Source organism: Amblyomma americanum, chromosome 1 (assembly GCF_052857255.1).
Source record: "Amblyomma americanum isolate KBUSLIRL-KWMA chromosome 1, ASM5285725v1, whole genome shotgun sequence".
NCBI lineage: Eukaryota > Metazoa > Arthropoda > Arachnida > Ixodida > Ixodidae > Amblyomma > Amblyomma americanum.
In genome coordinates this window covers 357,081,905-357,102,536 of record NC_135497.1, presented here as the reverse complement: position 1 = coordinate 357,102,536, position 20,632 = coordinate 357,081,905, and the positions used below count along the sequence as shown (strand labels likewise).

The following is a 20,632-nucleotide window of genomic DNA, read 5'->3' as shown; positions in this document are numbered from 1 at the left end:
TTGTGTGAAGAGAGCCCTAAAAGGTCGCTGGATGGAAGCGTGGAGGCCATTCAATACGCCACGACAAAGGAGCCGACAGCCCTGCCAAAAGAAGCGTTTTCCAACTGTTTCCAAGACCTCAAGAAGCTTTGGAAGCTGTGTATAGACTGCAAGGGAGACTATTTCGAAGGGGTGCTGCACAAATGATTTCAATGTTAAACGCATTTTTTTAATGGACTTAGTCTCGGAACTTTATGGACAAAGGTTGTATATAGGATTGTCTGAAGTGGCGGTGCTCGGCTTGTTGTATGTGTCATATGGCCGCTTGATGACGTCGCCCTATTTTTCTTGGCATTGCTGGGATTTTTTGCACCATCTGCGAGTACACACACACAAACACTGCTTGCTTTTCTCGTAATGGAACTAGTAATGCTTTCGCATTAAAGGAAAATCTGGCTAGCAACGCGCAGCTGGGTTCAGACTGCTAATGAATGTGCGGCAGATAGACGCTGTCGTCGTGGTTTGGCCACGAGGCTCGGAAACCGACACTACACAGCCAGTCCATTTCTTGGCCTAGCTACGGGGGCTCTCCTGTCTTCGTCACACCTGACATTACGCACACGTCACAGGTGCGTGGGCTACATTGCACCACACAATAGGCAGGATTTTTACACATTCGTTTGATCTGTTGGCGACACCAGTGACACCCCAACTTGGACCCCCTTCAGGAGTTGCATACAAAATCCCGCAAGTGGGCATTCCTGCATATCATAATTTACCAAAACGAGATCGCAGAGCTCTCGCTAGAAGAGTTGTAAGGGCAACATGAGTGCCATGGGTGTGGGCATGGTTTGGTTTGGTTTGTGGGGTTTAACGCCCCAAAGTGATTCACACTATGAGGGTCGCTGTAGTGGAAGGCTCCAGACCACCCGTGGCTCTTAACGTACACTGACATTGCACATTAATTACACAGGCCTCTAGCATTTTGTCTCCATCAAAATGCAACCGCCGAAGCTGGGTTCACATGCGTGTCTGTCGGGTTAGTGGCCGAGCACCATAACTACTGAGCCACCGTGGCAGCTGGTGTGGGCATGTGTGTGGGATCAAACAAAAAAAATGCATGCCTTTACATTGCAACTGCTCAAAGAGGGTGGTCGTCCATTTTGTTCAAATTTTGTGTTATGTGGGAAAGCCCCGTTGCAAAATTTCGCACGTGGCCCAAGCCTAGCCGGGTCCGAACGTGACCGGTTCTTGCAATAAACGACGGAGCTGAAAGCGAAGACGACACCTATACACTATTTTCCTGGCACTTTAAAACAGATCTTCAGTTCATTTGCCCAGATACTGTGGTTTTGTCAAGGGCGGAATTATGAAATTCGGCACGGTATTTATTGCTGGTGAATATTCGGGAATTTCCAAAAATTCTCGAATACCAATTCCTCGAATGAAATATGAACCGAAAAACGAACATATTCAATTTGTATTCAAAATTTCAAACATTCACACACCTCCACTTCAATGTCGAACAATACACTGAATGAGGGGTTCTCAAACTGGGTTCCCTAGAACCTCTGCGTCCTCAGAGATCTTTTTGGATTCCCCTGAGCACCTTTCTCTGTGAATGCATCAACCCCGACCTTTCTTTTACCTACTTTATTCTGGGACGGATCTTTGCTTGCAGCAGACTCACTGTACAGCTAGTCATTATTCATTGAATTCGGTCATATTTTGAGAGGCCGTGTGTCTGCATGAAAGAAAGCACCTTTTGAAAACTGTTCATAGAAACGCAGTTTGATAAGCAACTTCAAATCTGCTTGCAAAATAGCACACAGACAGGCATTTTCATGCTCAACTGCTACAATATCTAAACCAAAGCTAGAACTTCAGTTCCAAGTTACACAGCAGATTGGATTTCAAATTTTTTATTGAGAAATGTATAGACCAAGCCATCGAAGACAGAATGAAAAGAGAAAAAGAAAAAATAGATGCAGTTTACCCTATGGCACATGAAAAGTATAACAATGTAAACATAATGACATGCAAGAGTACAATGTTTAACTGCACAGCACGGTGTACGTGGGCAGCCACATGCATGGGTAAGTTATGTACATTCTTAATATGAGAGTGGCACCCTCTCAAAACTGTATATTTTGGTTCAGTGTCATGCTTCCTCTATGCCTCTGGTATCTGCAAGTGTCCTCCAAGCTGCAAAATTCATTAAGCTGCGGCACGCACTAGGTCTAGAGGAGGAAAAAGAGTGCCACAACAACCACCATAACGCCTGAAAGAGCTCCAATGGCCATCCACTGCCGACGATCTGAAAAACAAGTAAAGCTTGTAAGTATAAAGCTGGAACCAGACATATATACAGTTCATATACTGTATGCAGGGCAGCATATCGTATGCTGCCACCTTTTCGTTTTGGAATCGACTCCTCACGGAGAGTTCAAATGCTATCGATGAGGATGTTAATAGCCAACTAGCCTGCCAGCAAGCAAAAAAAAAAGGAAGACAAGTGCTCATGAGTGAGAAGAATCATTGATTCAACTACACCTGCTGCTGGCAATGCACAAATTTTAAATTTAAAATTTTGCTACTTGTTCTGTCAAAACTGTCAAGGAGATATGTCAAAGCAGAAATGAAACAGCATGCATAATGGATGAAACACATTCAAAGATGGTATCGATTGCCAAGGCAGGGCACTTCATTCACAAATTTAGCAACATTTTAACATTTCTTCTTGCACCAAACCCAAGTGCGCTGGAAAGGCAAGAATAAGAAATCAATGCTCATGGTTTTCTGGCTCTCCATTGTAAACCCTATACTTCTTCAAAACATGGCTTGCCTGGAATCAATATCTATAGCTGCCCTTACTCTGCCTCTGCTCTCCCCTGTAATGAAGCAATGTTAAAAATGCAAAGCACACCTGAAAAAAAAAAAGAAACCTGAGCATCCGCTACATCAGGTCAGCTTTATTTAGTTCCATATTATGAGCAAATTGCTTTAGCAGTACATTTGGCATCATACTTGTGAACAGCGCTCAAATGGTGCAGTGCCCAGCATGCTAAAGATGCTAGGTTCCAAAGACAACATTCGTGTGAAAGTAGAGCCACATAGCCTAACATGGATAGGTGCCCTGAAGGCCGCTACCCTAAAGCCACCAACAGTTGTCTAATTTCACTTTCTGTAGCAAGCTTCAGACAGTCTGACCTCTCTGTACACGAGATTAGGGGATCCGGAACACAGGAGTGGTCACCCGCTACGAAGCTAGTTCAGTTCATAGCCAATCATCGTAAAGTATTTCCTAAAGCAAAACCTAAAGCAATCATGTCCCAACAGAAGCCATTAATTCACAGACCTGTGTTCTTGAGCATGCTTAGCAGAAGTGGAACAGATTGCACGCAAACTTTTCTAATGCAGTCAATCACTCCTTGTGTACACATCTTTACAAAACTGCCCATTTCAATTTAGATTTCATATGCATTAACAAATACACCTTTGAACATAGATTATAATGGGACTAAAAAAAAAGCAACAAGAAAAATGTGTCCCAGCCAGCACCACTAAGTATAATGAGCTTAAACACCTTTGAACATTGCAAAATAAGAAAAATATACAAAATACTATTTAATAAATATAAAATAAACATGAAATAAATAAGCCTTGACCCCCTCCGCAACTCCAAGAAAAGTTCCAGAGTCCCTGCATAAAATGCACTGGTCCAACTGTCAACCACACGTACCATTTCAGATAATATGGGACTCTAAAGACTAACAGAATAAATAGTAAGGCAAACGTCATCTGCAATCACAGCATAAAACCAATTCTCACCATTAGACATGTGGAGGACTTTGGCCATTTTCTTGAGCGCTCCATCTATCTTGGACTCTGCATTGTCCATGTCATGCCCCAGGTCATCCAGCATTACCGACTGCTCATCTAGTTCATTGCCTATCTGTTTACTCATGGACTTGAGAGTGCCCACAGACGTCTGGATGCCCTCGAGTTCATCATCTTGTGCAACCATCAACTCCTGCACAAAGCGAAACAGAAGGATACAATTTCAGCTTGCAGCTACTGAAGGTGCAGGTCCCTAGCTTATTGCTTTCTGCATGAAAGGGAGGTTTCCCATTTGCCACTTTTCTTTTTTTGTCGAGCTCACTCTTCTCTAACTGCAAATATACCTAAAATGTTTCTTATCTACACGTTATTATTTGACTAGAAGGTCCTTGTCAGATCTGCACAAACTGAGATCTTTGCAAAATGCTACCTAAACCACAAATGAACAAAAAGAATTCACCAGCACACACATGATGCCAAAACCTGTGACTTCAACAATGTGCAGTGTCAATTACAGCAGACAGATGGGCTAGTTGCTTGAATCCAACGTGGAAGGGCACACTAGCTGGCATTAATAGAGATGGCTGAACAAGTGGAGAGCATAACGAATGCTGCATTTGCTCTCCCCCACCACAAATTCGTCAGGTTACACTGCACAAATCAAGCTTTGAACCACATTTTTTATCACCCCTGAATACTTTTCTACTGTGGACAGCGTATCTGAAGCACGTAACCACTTCCTCTGCCTGCTTCCTGGCTGAATCGGTGCTACAAGACTTCATGGGATCTGCATGCTGCTTTTGTTGATAACAATATAAGATACAGCACATAAAGCTGCATTCGGTATAACCTGTAGCACACCAGCCACAGGTGGAGTGTACTGAGCCTGAGTTATGGCAATACACAGCACAATTTAATGACAGGCAAAAAAAATTCATTCCAAAACATCCACGCATTTAATCTTCAGCTATATATTGCATTTCAGTGGCAACCACGTCCTGTCTTTTCAAAACACTTTGCACTCCAGCCATAGCACTTGCGTTGCAAGTCCCAATAAATGTGATTGCGTCTAGCCAACTGCTGCGATCAAATGCTGCATTTCATTGCAGCCCAAAACCAAAAACTTGGCTCTCACATGCCGCCAAGTGCAATGAGCAATTTGAACGAGGCAATTAATGTGCTAAAAATATTCTGCAATGACTTCTACAGCAGCCAGAAGGGCCAAAAAACTAATCCTACTAAAGAAGGAATAATGTTATATCTAGGGTTTAGTGCCCTGATTAATTTTGACCACTGGGATTCTTTAATGTGCCCTTACAATGTACTTCTTAGTTCCTATGCATATCATCAACAGGTGTCCAACTACTCAGCACTTTTACGGGCTCAGCAAAGAGTCAGCTCATGGAGTAGTAAACTGGCCCAGTTGGTACATGTTGACACGACTGTGTAACCAGCGAAACACAGTCACGGTTCTGCACTGCGAGCTCTCACACCCCTCAACAACAAGGCACTACTGTGCCCTATATACCACTCTCCTTGTCAGTTTTTTATCACTTTTAATCACCCTTTCAAAAAGATTAAGCTATCTTGACATCTGTGCATATAAGCAAATCCCATGGTTTTTCCGCAAAAAACCGCAGATTCTAGCATTTCTTGCAGAAGCCTGTAGGAACGATAGAATGATGGGGTTCCGATTAATTGAATCATCTGAATTCCCTTGAAAAGCAGAATCAGGTAACTAATCTCTACTGATGACTTAAAGGTACACTAAAGCGGAATCTGAACTCATCTTTTTACCGCGGGAACTCGATCTACACGTTTCGACCATTCTTAGAAACTTCGAATTATTGTCCTTGCCGGCCGATTTCCTTCATTTAAATTGGATTAAACATCTCGGCTCCTGTCCCTTTTTAAAACTCAATGCTGAAGGTAGGAAGAGTCAACCAATGCGTGGAGTGCCTTTCAGCCAGTCCTGTGGTGGCTTGCTGCTCTGCCATTGATGGAGTGATAAGTAAATCAAAGAGTCCATGCATATTTTTATTTCCGTGGGCTTAATTTGTGGCTATGTTGTCTACGACAAACCATTTATTCACAGAAACCTAAAAAACAAAATAAAAGCAAAAGCGAAGCCGCCACAAGACTGGCTGAAAGGCACTCCATGCGTTGGTTAACTCCTCCTACCTTCAGCGATGTTCAAAAAAATGGCAGGAGCTGGGACATTTAATCAGATTTAAACTATGAATATTGGATGCATAGTACAATATTTTGAAGTTTCTAAGAATGCTCGGAACATGTAGATCGAGCTCCCGCGGTAAAAAGACGAGTTCAGATTCCTCTTCAGTGCACCTTTAATGTGCTTTCTCTCCTGCCCACTCAAGCTAGTGCGTCGAGCACTGCAGCTCTGGCAGCAACATAGGAAGAGTAACCTGTCAGAATCATTACCATATTCACACAAATACCAGAGCTTTTTTCCTTAAACCATGTGTTTCAGAAACCACCTCGCATTATGTATTGAATCAAGCTAAGAATTTAGGGTGAATTTTTCTCCGCTGTTCTCAGAGATACCTGCTGACAGCTCACCCACCACACTTGTGAGTTGCGAGAAAAAGACAACTTCTCGACGCCCTTAAGCAATCTAGGTGAAGCACGCAGCACGCACTGGCAAGAAAGAGTTGCTATAAGCATGGAAAGAAAGCTGCGCAAGCAGTTGGGAAAGAAAAAAAGGCAATGAAAGAGCCACAAGGATTAGGGAAGGGGAAAAAAATGCTAATGGGCACAGAAATGTGCAGTATGAAACACAAAGCAAGAAGCAGCGGCAGCCTCTTCGTGACAGACTGAGAGTGTCAGTGCATGGGAGGCATCGTGAGGCATATTTCAGATTTTCTGTTCTCAATTCACAAAACCTAAAACTTGCTACTGCATACATGTAATTGAAGGTAACAGACTTGTTTTCAAGAACAAAAAACCTGATTTAAAATAAATATCTACAGATAAAGTTACCACTTGTTCAAAGTTTTCTATAGATGCTTGCCTAGTTGGGTTTGCTTGAAACTGCAATCCACTCTCTGGATGTGCTCTACAACAATGCTACTTTGGACTAAGTTTTAAAAAGTAGGAGAAAATATTGAGCTTCACAGCCAATGCTGCCATGCACTGCCAATTCTGTGAAGAACACTGAAAGGATTGATGAAATTTGAAGCAAATGATGTACACAACAAACCTGAGCTTAGGAATCAGGGCACTGAGCAGAGAGGCAAGACAAAAAAGCATTGTTGGCAGTCGTAACACTACCTACGAATACCATGACAACAAACCTGAGCATAGGTTCTTTCCATTCTACTCCACCTTGGGGGCTTCCCCCTAAACATTTGACCAAAACTGAATGCCATGACAGTTCAATAATACACAACACAATGAATAAACAACTGAATACAACATAATGTCAAACCCGGATATATTGAGCTCAAAGGGTATAGTCCGATATATCGATATACAGTAGAACTCGTTATTTCGAACTTCAAGGAACCAAAAAAATTTTCAAACCACAATGCCAACAAAAAAACTCAAGAACTGCCTGCATCACGGTCAATTTATTTGGTGAATGACGGGGCAATAGGCGTCTGCTTTTGAGATAAGTATGGTACGGCAATAATTATTTTTCACGTTTCCATCAATGGTCTATTGCACGCGTAACTCCAAAAAGAAAAAAAAGCAGCAGAACTGCTCCAAAATTGTAACGGCCTCCCCGGCAGCCTTCACGGTGCAACGCAGCGGAGCTTTACCATTACCGCGTCACGCCCCTTGCAGGTGGCACTGTCGCGTGTGAGAAGACCATCGCATGAACTGTGAACGGCACGTCGCAAGTGCGCAGTTCTGGTGCACTGAAAAAACGGAAGAGCTACACAGATGGAAGTGAAGGAAACCTCATCAGCACCGAAGCAGCACGAAGGAAAAAAAGGGTAGTTTGGGGGTGGGAACACTAGCGAAGCGACGATCAGCGTTCAAAACGCTAGTTGGCTGGCTGATGCTGGCTGGTCGAGCCACCGTCGTTGCAAGCTGGCGTGAAGCTCAAAAAAGTGAAACTGAAGCTAAGTGGTTAGACTGTTCTCAGAGATGGGACCATCCATTCATCATCACGTCTGTTGTTGAACGCTGTTGTCAAAGGTGCACGGGTAACAAGCAACTCTACTGCATAGAACTCAGATGTTGAGTAGAATATTTTGGCAATCTCTAGCTGTGCCAGTCACACCTTAATGCGACTTCCCTTCAGGAGCCTGTTCAAATTATCTGGTGCAGGACCCATAGCGCCTGAATTAACGAGCACACAACGCCATAGACCTACATGGGCGTTGGCTGGGACTGAGCCGGCAGTTCCAATTATCCGGATTTCAGAATTAAAGGGAGTCGAATTAATGAGCTTTTACTGTATAAAAAATAGTGATCTGCTTATCTATAACCTGGGTGCAAGAATACATTGCACCCATGCTAGTGACATGCTTTTTCCAGCGATACACCGCCTGCCGGCATACTGGCAGTGCACCACTCACTAGGCATTGTTAGACCTAACCTACTTCGCATCGAAGCCGCAGCAAATGGTGCTTTGAAAGTAGCCACTGCCTATTACAAGATGTCTAATCCTGTTATGAGTATGCTTTAAACAGAATAATCTCATTAAAATTGAGGTACACTTGGTTTCCGCGATGCGTTCAGCAGCGAAGCACGCTAGGTGATGGCCATCGCTATACTCCGTTGCATACATCAGGTGCAACAGCGTGAAAGGTACAAAAGTACTCCACTTGAAAAAGTAAATGGAGGCGTGTTATCCTGCGCTTATTTTCTGGCTGAGTGGTCTAAGGCACAAGAAAGGGACAGCATGCCATCAGCAACAAGAGCACATTTATTCCAGCCCATGACAAATGGATCACATATTAAGCCTGCAGGCAAAACATTTATTTCTTGCTCACCACAAGGAACGCGCTACTTTTTGATAGTGGATGTAGGCAGTGCAAACAAGAGCACTAGCCTTGACAGCACTGCACCTGATGTATGAAATGGAATATAAGCTTTAGTTAGGATGGATTCACGGCGTAACAGCGATGTGGCGTTAAAAATGAGTACAAGACACCGAAAGCCATCCTCACGCACAATCTATGTTCAGCTCATCAAACAGTTTCACAGCACTAGCATGATCTCATTAAAACTGATGATGATGAATTTTTATGACGCAAGAGAGTCTGTGGCCAAAGAGCGCCATGATACAAGGTTTTTTCTTTTACTAAAGGTGAGGTCAAAGATCCATTTTCCAAGCATTTCACTGTAAAGAAGCCAAGCACCAGGCAGGGGAAAGCTTGTACCCATTGTATCACTGGTGGGTACCCGGCGGCACTGGGGATTGAACCCTGCACCTCCTGCATGCTAGGTGGATGCTCAAACGATTAGGCGACCGCTGCGGTGCATGTCATTAAAATTGAGGTACACTTGGTCTCCCAGCGCCTTCAGCAGCAAAGCATGCTGTATTGCCAAAGCTAGCATGCCTCTTTGCCCTGTGCATGTACGAGCACGAAAACTAGGTCATCATATCTCCAACATATGCGCAAGGATCTATCATTGTGCTAAAGCTCAAATACCGTGACTGCCAACATCCTGCACTTCATTTTACTTCTTACCATGTTTCCATCCAACCCATCATCGAGACCTCGAGGAATAAGAGTGACATGCGCCAGAGTTGTACACAGTTGGCGTGCCTAATCGCACAGACTGCATCCAAGTGCAAAAAGTAGTTCACTATCAGTAAAAGTTATAACAAGAGGGTTCAATAACTAAACGCCTGTCTGCTTTGTCCATGATTTGCCATGTCATCCATGTCGTATTATACAGTTCAATGTCTTCGTCAAAACCTTTACTGAGGATTCGAGAAGCACAAGCGATATGCAGCAGAGTGATATGCTTTTGAGGGCACACTACTTGCGTAGCCTCTGCAACGTTGCATGCTGAGTGTGAGATGGAGTATAGGTGAGAGCCACCGTTAGGCTTTAGTTAGATTGGCTTCATCCGTGTAACAGTGATGGGACATGAAAATTGAGCACAACATACCGAAGGCCATCCTCACGCACACCCATGTTTAAGGGTAGGACTTTTCGGTTTTTGTTTTTTTAAAATTCGGCTGACTTTACAGCTTATTTCAGAACGCAAGTTTCCATTTTTTCGACGTATATTATGTTCAACAAAGAATTAGTGAATTTTTTCGGCGATTTAACGTCGCAATTCTGTGTGGTCAAAAGTTCCTTAGAGCCTATCTCGACATTTTTGTCGGCATGAGAAGATTATTTATGTGCAATTAATGAGCAAATGGTAGTACTTGGAGCTACGCTTGTAGAAGGAATTGTTATCATCATTAAAAAAGTAATGTAAGGTGAACGAGATAGCCAGCAGACGAAAACACAAGTGGATGTTTAATTCAAGAACTAGGCTGGCATGTTACCATTGGGTTGTCAAGGTGGGTTTAGCGAAAGGGTGGGGCATCACATGGTCTGCACGTTAATGGCAGCGATGAAGCTGCTCCTCAATCACTGCGGCAGCCAAAACATACATTTTCGGGAAACCCATGCACGGTTTCGTGTCAGCGTCCTACATGCAGATACCGTATTTACGCGATTGCAAGTCGACCCTTTTTTTGAAATTTAAAATTCCGAAGTGGGGGTGGTCGACTTACAATCGAAACGAAACCTTGAACTGCCAATAAAAGCAAGAAAAACAATCTATCAGGGACGCTACTGCAATGTTAGAAGTTTTTGTTTGCTCTACAGCTCCAAGCGTAGCATTCAGGTATTCTGCGGGCTTTTTGGCCAGGATTTTTCATTTTTTTTATTTTTACTGCGCACACCGTTACCCACCGCGATGGTTCAGTGCTACTGAACAGGATATCCGGGTTAGAACACGACCGCGGCGGCAGCGTTTCGATGGAAGCGAAACGCAAAAGCGCCTGTATGCTGTGCGATGTCAGTACAGCAGGTTAAAGATCCCCAGGTGGTCGAAATTATTCCGGAGCCCTTCACTACGGCACCTCGTTCTTCCTTTCTTCTTTCACTCCCTCCTTTATCTCTTCCCTTACAACTGGGTTTCCGCAGATATTTGAGACAAATACTGCGCCACTTCCTTTCCCCCAAAACTAATTTCATTTCATTTCACTCGCGGGAAGGGCCGCTGTCAAGCTGTTCCAATCGCGGAGTCTGCGCCAGCGCCCGGGAGTGTCGCTAGCTGATGCAAGAGCCGCTATTTCAGTTGGTTGCGCAATACATAACAGCGGCGCTTCTGGGGAATGCCGATGTTTGCTGGAAGAGCCGACGCCCCGACACCGATCACTGTTTGTTTGGTGGTGCTTGGAGTTGGCGCTTTTGACTCCACTGCCGGCCGCGTGCTTCGCCATGAGCTCTCCAGGTTCGAAAAGCATTCGGCGCTCATTCACTGCAGCGTTCAAGAGGGAGGCCATCATTTACGCCGAAGAAACCAACAACTGCGCGGCGGGCCGCAAGTTCGACGTTTCTGAACGGTTTGTGCGGAAGTGGAGGAAGCAGCGAGACAAAATTTTCGACTGCGACTCCAAGCGAAGAGGTTTCCGTGGGCCGAAGTCGGGACGCTTTCTGGAGCTGGAGGTCAAGCTTGTAGCGTATGTCACCGAAATACGTGATCGGTCCCTTCCAGTGACATGCGAAATGATCACGCAACAAGCCCGGGTCTTTGCCGCGGAAGCTGGAATACTCCGAACAGACTTCAAAGCCAGCAGGGCTTGGGCTTCGAAATTTATGAAGAGGGCTGGCTTCTCTCTTTGTCGGCGTACTAGTGTATGCCAGAAGCTGCCTGCTGCTTACGAGGAGAAAGTTCTCGCCTTCCATAGGCACTACCTCAAGCTCTGCGACTCGCGGCAATACCTGCTCGGCCAAATCGGCAATGCGGACCAGACTCCCGTCTACTTCGACATGACGAGCAACACAACAGTGAGCGTGAGGGGAGCTCGCGAGGTTAAGCTTCTCACGACAGGAAACGAGAAACTTCGGTTCACTGTTATGCTATCATGCTTGGCAGATGGCACAAAGCTCCGACCGTACATCGTCTTCAAAAGAAAAACTATGCCAAAGGAAATGTTCCCGAAAGGTGTGATTGTGCGAGTTAACGAAAAAGGATTTATGACGGACGACTCAGTTATTGATTGGTACCGTCGGGTGTGGCTTTTGAGGCCAGGGGCATCCCTCAAAAATCGCAATCCGAACCTCCTCGTGCTGGACTCATTTCGCGGCCACCTTACCGCGAAAGTGAAGGCAGAGCTCCGAAAAGAAGATACAGATATGCTGGTGATTCCCGGCGGTCTGACAGGGCAGCTGCAGCCGCTAGACGTTGGCATTAACAAGCCATTCAAGGACTTGCTCCGGCGTGAGTACAACGAGTGGCTGGCGGCACAAGGGCGGGAACTTAAGCCAACCGGGCACGTGAAGAGAGTCTCCCTGGCGGCTGTGTGCGGGTGGGTGATTTCAGCTTGGGCGGCCGTTCCACGCGATGTCGTGGTGCGGTCATTTAGGAAGTGCGGGCTTTCCATGGAAGACGATGTGCTGTGGGATCGCAGCGGCGACGACGACGACGACTGCAGTACCACTGAAGATGACTCAAGTGAGGATGAATAGTCCATCTATGCAATAAGTTTTCGTTTTTGAAGCGCTCCAATGGCGTTTTTTTTTCGGACATGCGATTTGGGGGGGTCGACTTACAATCGTGTAAATACAATAGTAAACCTACTTAAACAACTATAGCTGCTCTAAGCATGTGGTGATAGTGAACAAACAGTGCTGAGCGAGTAGGCGGTGAAGAGGTGGTGCTTCCCGGTCTGCACTGGCCTTGTCAGCTAGCGAAGCAATACCTCAAATCGCAGAACTGCTCTGCTTATCCAACAGTGTCACCACCGCATCATGCCCCTAGCTTCCCTGCTTGGTTAATTTTTAACTTAAACTGACTGTAACTCGCACTTAACAAATGCCATGCATGCTAAGAATACCGATCTTTTTAGGTTAAATTTCTAAAACTGAATTTGGCGTACTTTTATTGGTTTCTTTATTTCGTTTGAAACCGAAAAGTGAAACCACTACCTATGTTCAGCTCGTCACAAGGTTTCACAGCACCAGCATACTCTCATTAAAACTGAGGTACACTGGTCTCCACAATGTCTTCAGCAGTGAAGCACGCTAGGTGAGGGCCACCACTGGGCTTTACAGTAGAATCTCAGTGATACGACAAGGCTGATACAAGTTTCATGATGATACGAATTCGTAAAATTCCCCGGCTGGAGTGCATTGTGAACAATGAGCGGAATTCCAGATTTTCTAAACTCTCTCCCGCACAGTACAGATATGAATGAGCGAGCCACGACAAGTGCTGCCGATACATCACCAACGCCGTGATTGCTAATCGTGAGGCATGCAACGTGAGCAGTGAGCAGCAGTGCATGGTTCACACATCGCTAACACCAAAACCACGAGTTGCACTGTACGCATTAAGAGTAGCAAGCCGTAGCTGCACAGCCGTGAATAAATCCAGTCAGCCTAAACAGATTTGCGTGAATGCCTTTTCCATGCTTCTGCATACGAATTTTGTTTGTCTGGATGATACAAAATTTCGGATGATACGAATTTTTTTCGCAACTGAGATTCTATTGTAGTTATAATCACCGAGACTCTACTGTAGTTAGAATCACCAAGATTCTACTGTACGTAGTTAGGTTGGTTTCATCATGTAACAGTGATGTGTTGTGAAAAATGAGCACACAACACCAAAGGCCATCCTCACGCACACCCCATGTTCAGCATGTCCCAAGGTTTCACAGCACTAGAGCTGCCATCAGCTGCCCAAGGCCACACAGCAACTGACCTATCTACACAGTGAAAAGCAATCGAAGAGCGATGTTAGGAGAAGTGCCACTTGCAGGGGCATGGCGTGCTGTTCGATACATTGAATGGCCCGTTGAACATGAGTGTCATATTGCCGCGAATATTTGCAGTGTTTGTTCGTTTTTCAAATCTGCCGCCACACCACTTTATCGCTTCGTTTGCGACGCAAGACGCGACTAGATTTATCTCGATTGATCACAGCCAGGCAAAGCTGATTCTACGTTGTTCCGGAATGTTCTAGTAACTTTGCGCTCTTTATCTCGAAAGTTCGCTATCAGCTTTAAATTGAGCACGGCCGACAGCGGCGGGCATTCTGTTCGACGACCGCCGAGCACGCTTGTCGCTTCGCCGCCGCCAAGTGATTCAGTCCATTTTGGGTGCAAGTCAGCCCAATAAACAGTTTTCTTTTAGAAGACCCTTTCGTCCATCTTCATCGCTGCTTCGACTGCTGTCACCACTACGTGACATCTGGCGGAGGTGCTGGGTAGCCTTCCATGTTCCGGACGCCCCCTTCAAGTCGTGAACCCAGCCCTAAGCGCTTCACACCCGAGGACGAACCAGCAGCTCAACGAGCCAGCCGACGTCTCCAGGGAGAGGAGCCTGAGTTCGGGAAACTGCCGGACCGCACCAGACAGCGAAAAGACGCTGCTACGAGCACCGCAACCTCGCCGAAGATGTCGACACCGATCATACTGCAGCAGCCGCGGGTGCCGCCAACTTTCAATGGATCCCTAGGCGAAGACCCTGAAGAATGGTTGGACCAATTTGAGCGTGTGGCGTCATTCAACAAGTGGGATGATGCGGCAAAGATTGGACACGTGTTTTTCTCATTGGATGGCTCCGCACGCACGTGGTACGAAAACTACGAGTCGTCTCTTACGACATGGGAGCTATTTAAGAGAGAACTATTGAAGGTATTCACCAGTGTCGTGAGGAAAGAAAGAGCCGAACGACTCCTCGAGTCCAGGATCCAGATTCCGAATGAGCCCGTCCGCAGTTACGTCGAGGAGATGAAGCGCCTATTTCGCCGCACCGATCCCGGGATGACCGAGGAAAAGAAAGTTCAGTTTTTAATGCGCGGCGTAAAAGAACAACTCTTTGCAAGCCTCGTCCGCCAGCCGCCAAAAACAGTCGAGGAGTTCATGCAAGAAGCCTGCACGATTGAGAAGACCCTCGACGTCCGAGCTCGGCAGTACAATCGTCCTTCCTCTGCCTGTGCAATCCGTTCGGACACGCCGGCCACCACCAGCGACAGCTTGCGGGAAGTTATCCGCGAAATCGTCCGAGAGGAGCTACGCCGATTACTGCCATCTTCCCCACAGCCACAAGCAGCGACTCTGATGGATGTGGTACGGGAAGAAGTGCAACAGGCACTTGACACCACGACGGCCACAGAACCCCAGGCCATGACCTACGCCGCTGCAGTAAGGACTGCTCAGCCCCAGCGACAACCCCCACGTCCTCCCCGAGGTGAGCCAATTGTTCCACAACGCCGCCTCCCAGCCCCCGCCCGCCCAGCCTATGACCGACGCTCAAGCCCCAGGAAATGCGACGCCTGGAGGACTTCCGACAACCGGCCATTGTGCTTCCATTGCGGTGAGGCCGGCCATATTCTTCGTCACTGCCCGTACCGGCGTATCGGTCTTCGAGGATTTTCCGTTAACGCCCCACGACCACGCTTCAGACAACGTCCGCAGGAAATCGATGAGTACCTGCGTCGAGAAGAGCACACGCCGTACCGCTTTTTGCGCTCACCATCGCCGTCAACCTCGTGCTTTGCGTCGCCACGCCGCAGCTACGCAGCAGCGGTACGAGGAAGGTCTCCCAGCCCCCGTAGGGGAAACTAAAGGCAGCAACCTCTGGAGGTGAGGTTGCTCACGAGCTAAACGCCGAAGATCCTCCACCGACCACGCCCCACGAAGACGCTGCACCCGCGACGCCGCATGAAGAACTGACACTCGCTGCACCGACGCCGCACACAATGAGAACCTCGACCACGACGCAAGCTACCTTGAAATCGACGCCACCACCCAGAGGAGCTTCGACCACACGCCCAACCCGTGACTCGCATACGCGACGAAGCCGTGACCCGATGCCGAGAGCGACATGCAATGCAAGAGCCAGGACCTCCGACCTAGAAGTGACTATCGACGGCCGGAAAGTTACCGCTCTAGTCGACACAGGAGCCGATTACTCCGTGATGAATGGAACATTCGCTGCGCATCTGAAAAAAGTCACAATGGCTTGGGACGGCCCACAAATTCGCAACGCAGATGGCCACCTCATTATGCCATCAGGACGATGTACAGTGCAAGTGACTGTCAAAGGACATACCTATCCTGCGACCTTTGTTGTGCTACCGCAATGCTCCCGAGAAGTGATCTTGGGTATGGATTTCCTTGATGAGCATCAAGCGATCATCGACCTGCGATCCAAGCTGATCACGCTTTCGACGGAAGAAGCCATCGCTTCGATGAAAACTCGGGAAAATCTCGTTGCCCTAAGTGTCCTGGAGGAAGAAGTGAGCGTCCCACCCCGTTCAAGTGTTATCGTGACCATAGGCGCCACGAAAGCCATTAACGCTGAAGCCATCATCGAGGGGAACATGCAGTTGCTTCTAGACCGAGGAATCAGCATCGCAAGAGGCATCGCACATTTCCGCAATGGCCAGGCCGAAGTACTGCTGACTAACTTCAGCGAAGAATACCGGCACATTAACAGAGGAACGACGATTGCTTTCTTCGACGAAATATCTGACGTACGAGACTCCTTCGCCCTCTCCGACCCCTCCGCAGAAGATTCACCTGACCAGGAGAACTCGCCCACTTTCGACATCAACCCAGCCCTGCACCAGAACAGACAAGACCAGATCCGCAATCTGCTTCAAAGCTACAGTGAGTGTTTTTCGACATCGCCGAAGGTGCGACAGACGCCAATTGCCAAGCATTGCATTATAACGGATCAACACGTCCGACCTCTCCGTCAAAGCCCCTACCGTGTGTCACCGCGAGAACGAAAAGCCATCCGGGACCAAGTCGAAGAAATGCTTCGCGACGACGTCATCCAGCCTTCAAACAGCCCATGGGCGGCACCGGTTGTTCTAGTGAGAAAGAAAGACGGCGCACTTCGATTCTGCGTGGATTACCGCCGCTTGAACAACATAACAAAGATGGACGTCTACCCCCTCCCCCGCATCGACGACACACTGGACCGCCTCTGCAACGCCAAATATTTCTCATCGATGGACCTCAAGAGCGGCTACTGGCAAATTGAAGTCGATGAAAGAGATCGCGAGAAGACAGCATTCATAACTCCGGATGGGCTGTTTGAGTTCAAGGTGATGCCATTAGGTCTCTGTTCTGCACCGGCGGCGTTTCAGCGAGTAATGGATACAGTGCTGGCAGGCCTGAAGTGGCAAATTTGTCTGGTATATTTAGATGATGTCGTTGTCTTCACCTCGAACTTTGAAGAGCACCTCAAAAGACTTCGAACAGTACTAGACGCCATCAAGTCGTCTGGCCTAACCTTGAAGGCAGAGAAGTGCCACTTTGCCTACGAAGAGCTACTGTTTCTAGGCCACATCGTTAGCAAGGAGGGAGTACGCCCGGACCCGCAGAAAACAGCTGCTATTGAACAGTTTCCACCGCCGGCCGATAAGAAAGCAGTGCGCAGATTTCTCGGACTGTGCGCATATTACCGACGATTTGTGAAAAACTTTTCGCGCATCGCCGAGCCCCTGACCCAACTGACGAAAACAGACGTGCCATTTAAATGGGAAGTGCCGCAGGCAGAAGCCTTCAAGGAACTTCAGCGTTGTTTACAGTCCCCACCGATCCTCGCGCATTTTGATGAAAACGCCGATACTGAAGTTCATACCGACGCAAGCAGCGTGGGCCTAGGTGCCGTTTTCGTTCAAAAAAGTGACAGGCTGGAGGTCATTGCATACGCTAGCCGTTCCCTTTCCAAGGCCGAGGCTAACTATTCGACAACTGAGAAGGAGTGCCTTGCCATCATCTGGGCTACGTCGAAATTCCGCCCCTACCTCTATGGACGGCCGTTCGCTGACCACCACGTGCTCTGCTGGCTTGCCAATTTGAAGGATCCCTCTGGCCGACTCGCTCGATGGAGTCTGCGTCTCCAGTATTTTGACGTCACCGTCGTTTACAAGTCCGGACGCAAGCACTCTGACGCCGATTGCCTCTCACGAGCCCCTGTAGATGCAACGCCGCCGGACGACGATGAGGACGCCTTCCTGGGACCCATCAGCGCAAGCTCTTTTGCTCAGCAGCAACGCTCGGACCCCAACCTAAAAGGCCTCATCGAGTACCTGGAAGGCAAAGTTTCTTCACCCCCCGCTTCATTCAAGCGAGGACTGTCTTCCTTCTGTGTGCAGAATGAGGTCCTTGTGAAGAAGAACTTTACAGCGAACAAAACAGCCTACCTCCTTGTTGTACCTACTTGTCTCCGCGAAGAAGTTCTACAGGCTTCACACGACGAGCTGACAGCTGGACATCTCGGGTTTACTCGCACCTTCCGCCGCATTCAAGACAAGTATTACTGGCCCCGACTGTCTGCCGATGTCGCACACTATGTGAAAACATGCCGAGATTGTCAGCGACGAATGACTCCTCCCACACGACCAGCAGGATTTCTGAACCCCATTGAACCTCCCTCAAGGCCCTTTCAGCAGATTGGCATGGACTTGCTTGGCCCTTTTCCAACGTCAATATCTGGAAATAAGTGGATCATCATAGCGACCGACTACCTGACCCGCTACGCCGAGGCGAACGCCCTACCGAACGGAACAGCAGCAGAAGTCGCCAAATTTTTCGTGGAGTGCGTTCTTCTTCGACACGGTGCCCCCGATGTGCTCATCACGGACAGAGGAACAGCATTTACGGCGGAACTAACGCAAGCCATCCTGCGCTACAGCCAAACCAGCCACCGGAAGACAACTGCATACCATCCGCAGACCAACGGACTGAACGAGCGCCTGAACAAAACCATCGCCGATATGCTCGCTATGTATGTCGATGCCGAATATAAAACCTGGGATGTCATCCTGCCTTACGTCGTCTTCGCCTACAACACCGCAGTGCAGGAGACCACCCAGATGACGCCTTTTAGGCTCGTCCATGGCAGGGAGGCCACGACCACGCTAGACGCCATGCTGCCCAACGTTACAGAAGAAGAGAACGTCGACATTGCCGCCTACCTTCAACGCGCAGAAGAAGCTCGAAGGCTTGCCCGATTCTGGATCAAAGATCAGCAGCGGACCGACGCCAGACGCTACAACCTACGAAGACGCAACGCGGAATACAAGCCAGGAGACCAAATCTGGGTGTGGATGCCCATTTGCCGCCGTGGATTGAGTGAAAAGCTTTTGCGCCGCTATTTCGGCCCGTACAAGGTTCTTCGTCGGCTGGGTGAACTGGATTATGAAGTCATCCCTGACGCAATGAATGCATCCCAGCGACGCCGCGTACGACCAGAAGTTGTCCATGTAGTCTGTCTAAAGCCGTATTATGAGCGCTAAAGGCCACTGCATTTCCATGGTCTATTTTCGCAAGATCCGTTTGTTTTCCTTACTAGTTGCATTATTTGTTTTAATGCATCCGGTCGATGCTTCTTTGAAAGAGGAGTAATGCCGCGAATATTTGCAGTGTGTTCGTTTTTCAAATCTGCCGCCACATCGCTTTATCGCTTCGTTTGCGACGCAAGACGCGACTAGATTTATCTCGATTGATCGCAGCCAGGCAAAGCTGATTCTACGTTGTTCCGGAATGTTCTAGTAACTTTGCACTCTTTATCTCGAAAGTTCGCTATCAGCTTTAAATTGAGCACGGCCGACAGCGGCGGGCATTCTGTTCGATGACCGCCGAGCACGCTTGTCGCTTCGCCACCGCCGAGTGATTCAGTCCATTTTGGGTGCAAGTCAGCCCAATAAACAGTTTTCTTTTAGAAGACCCTTTCGTCCATCTTCATCGCTGCTTCGACTGCCATCACCACTACGTGACATCATACTACCAGAGTTTCCTATACTTTTACACAGGATTTTTAAGGGGATAGTCTGTGTGTTCAATATAGGCGATAATTCGAAATAGTATGCAGGCTCGGTATATCTGGGCTCAAGTGAGTACTCTTCCCCGAGGAGGAACCATGAAAGCATTACACATTTGCAGCAATGACAAACCGAAGGTACCTGCATTCCTTGTCCCTGAAGAAGGCACCGTAAACCGTATATTTCCTACCATTCATTGGCATAAGAAGCCCTAACCAGCAACATCATGCAGCCATTTCCTAATTCAAGCACTCAAATAATTTGTATTAAGGTGTGTCAGGGTTAAACTATTCAATGTTCACAGTGTTTAGCCCACGGTAAGCTTTTGGCATTCGCACACAGCAAATAAGCCATCTGTACAAGCTTTCAGCAGTTAGGCACAGTCACACCTCTTTGTATGGAGCAGTTAGATGTGGAAATTGAAAAGTAAAGAAAAAAAGAAGAAAAGGCGTTGACTATCGATTTATTATCCCCTTTGTTTCATAACCAAGCATTGTTTCTTGAACTGCTCCCCAGCAAGAAATGCTAGCCCTAATCTTGTCCTGCAGCTTCCAGGTTGGCATCAGTGAAAATGCAGTGTGAACTTTCCCATTTCAATCCAACCAAATATCCAGTTACTACCATATTTCCTTGCATTACTAACCCACTTTTTTTCCAGAATAGTTGACATCACTTTGGGGGGAGGGTTCAATACGTGAGGAAAAGAATTTGACAGATATTTTTGCAAGAGTAGAAATTTCACATCATACACCTGCCTGCCCGGCCACCCACCAGCTCACCCATCTGTCCATCCAGCAATCATGAACAAAGCACGCAGTAG

General features: G+C 47.4%; 1 protein-coding gene across 1 annotated transcript in view; it reads right to left on the bottom strand.

The window, feature by feature from the left end:
- Positions 1 to 1,885: 1,885 nt before the first annotated feature.
- Positions 1,886 to 20,632, bottom strand: part of LOC144115594 (syntaxin-6-like) — a 34,742-nt gene continuing 15,995 nt past the window's right edge. Inside the window, exons 6-7 of the mRNA XM_077650013.1 lie at positions 3,811 to 4,012; positions 1,886 to 2,296 (exon numbers count right to left, since the gene is read on the bottom strand). Coding sequence (XP_077506139.1) covers positions 2,220 to 2,296; positions 3,811 to 4,012 — 279 coding nt within the window. The 3' untranslated portion in view covers positions 1,886 to 2,219. The remainder of the gene's footprint in view (positions 2,297 to 3,810; positions 4,013 to 20,632) is intronic.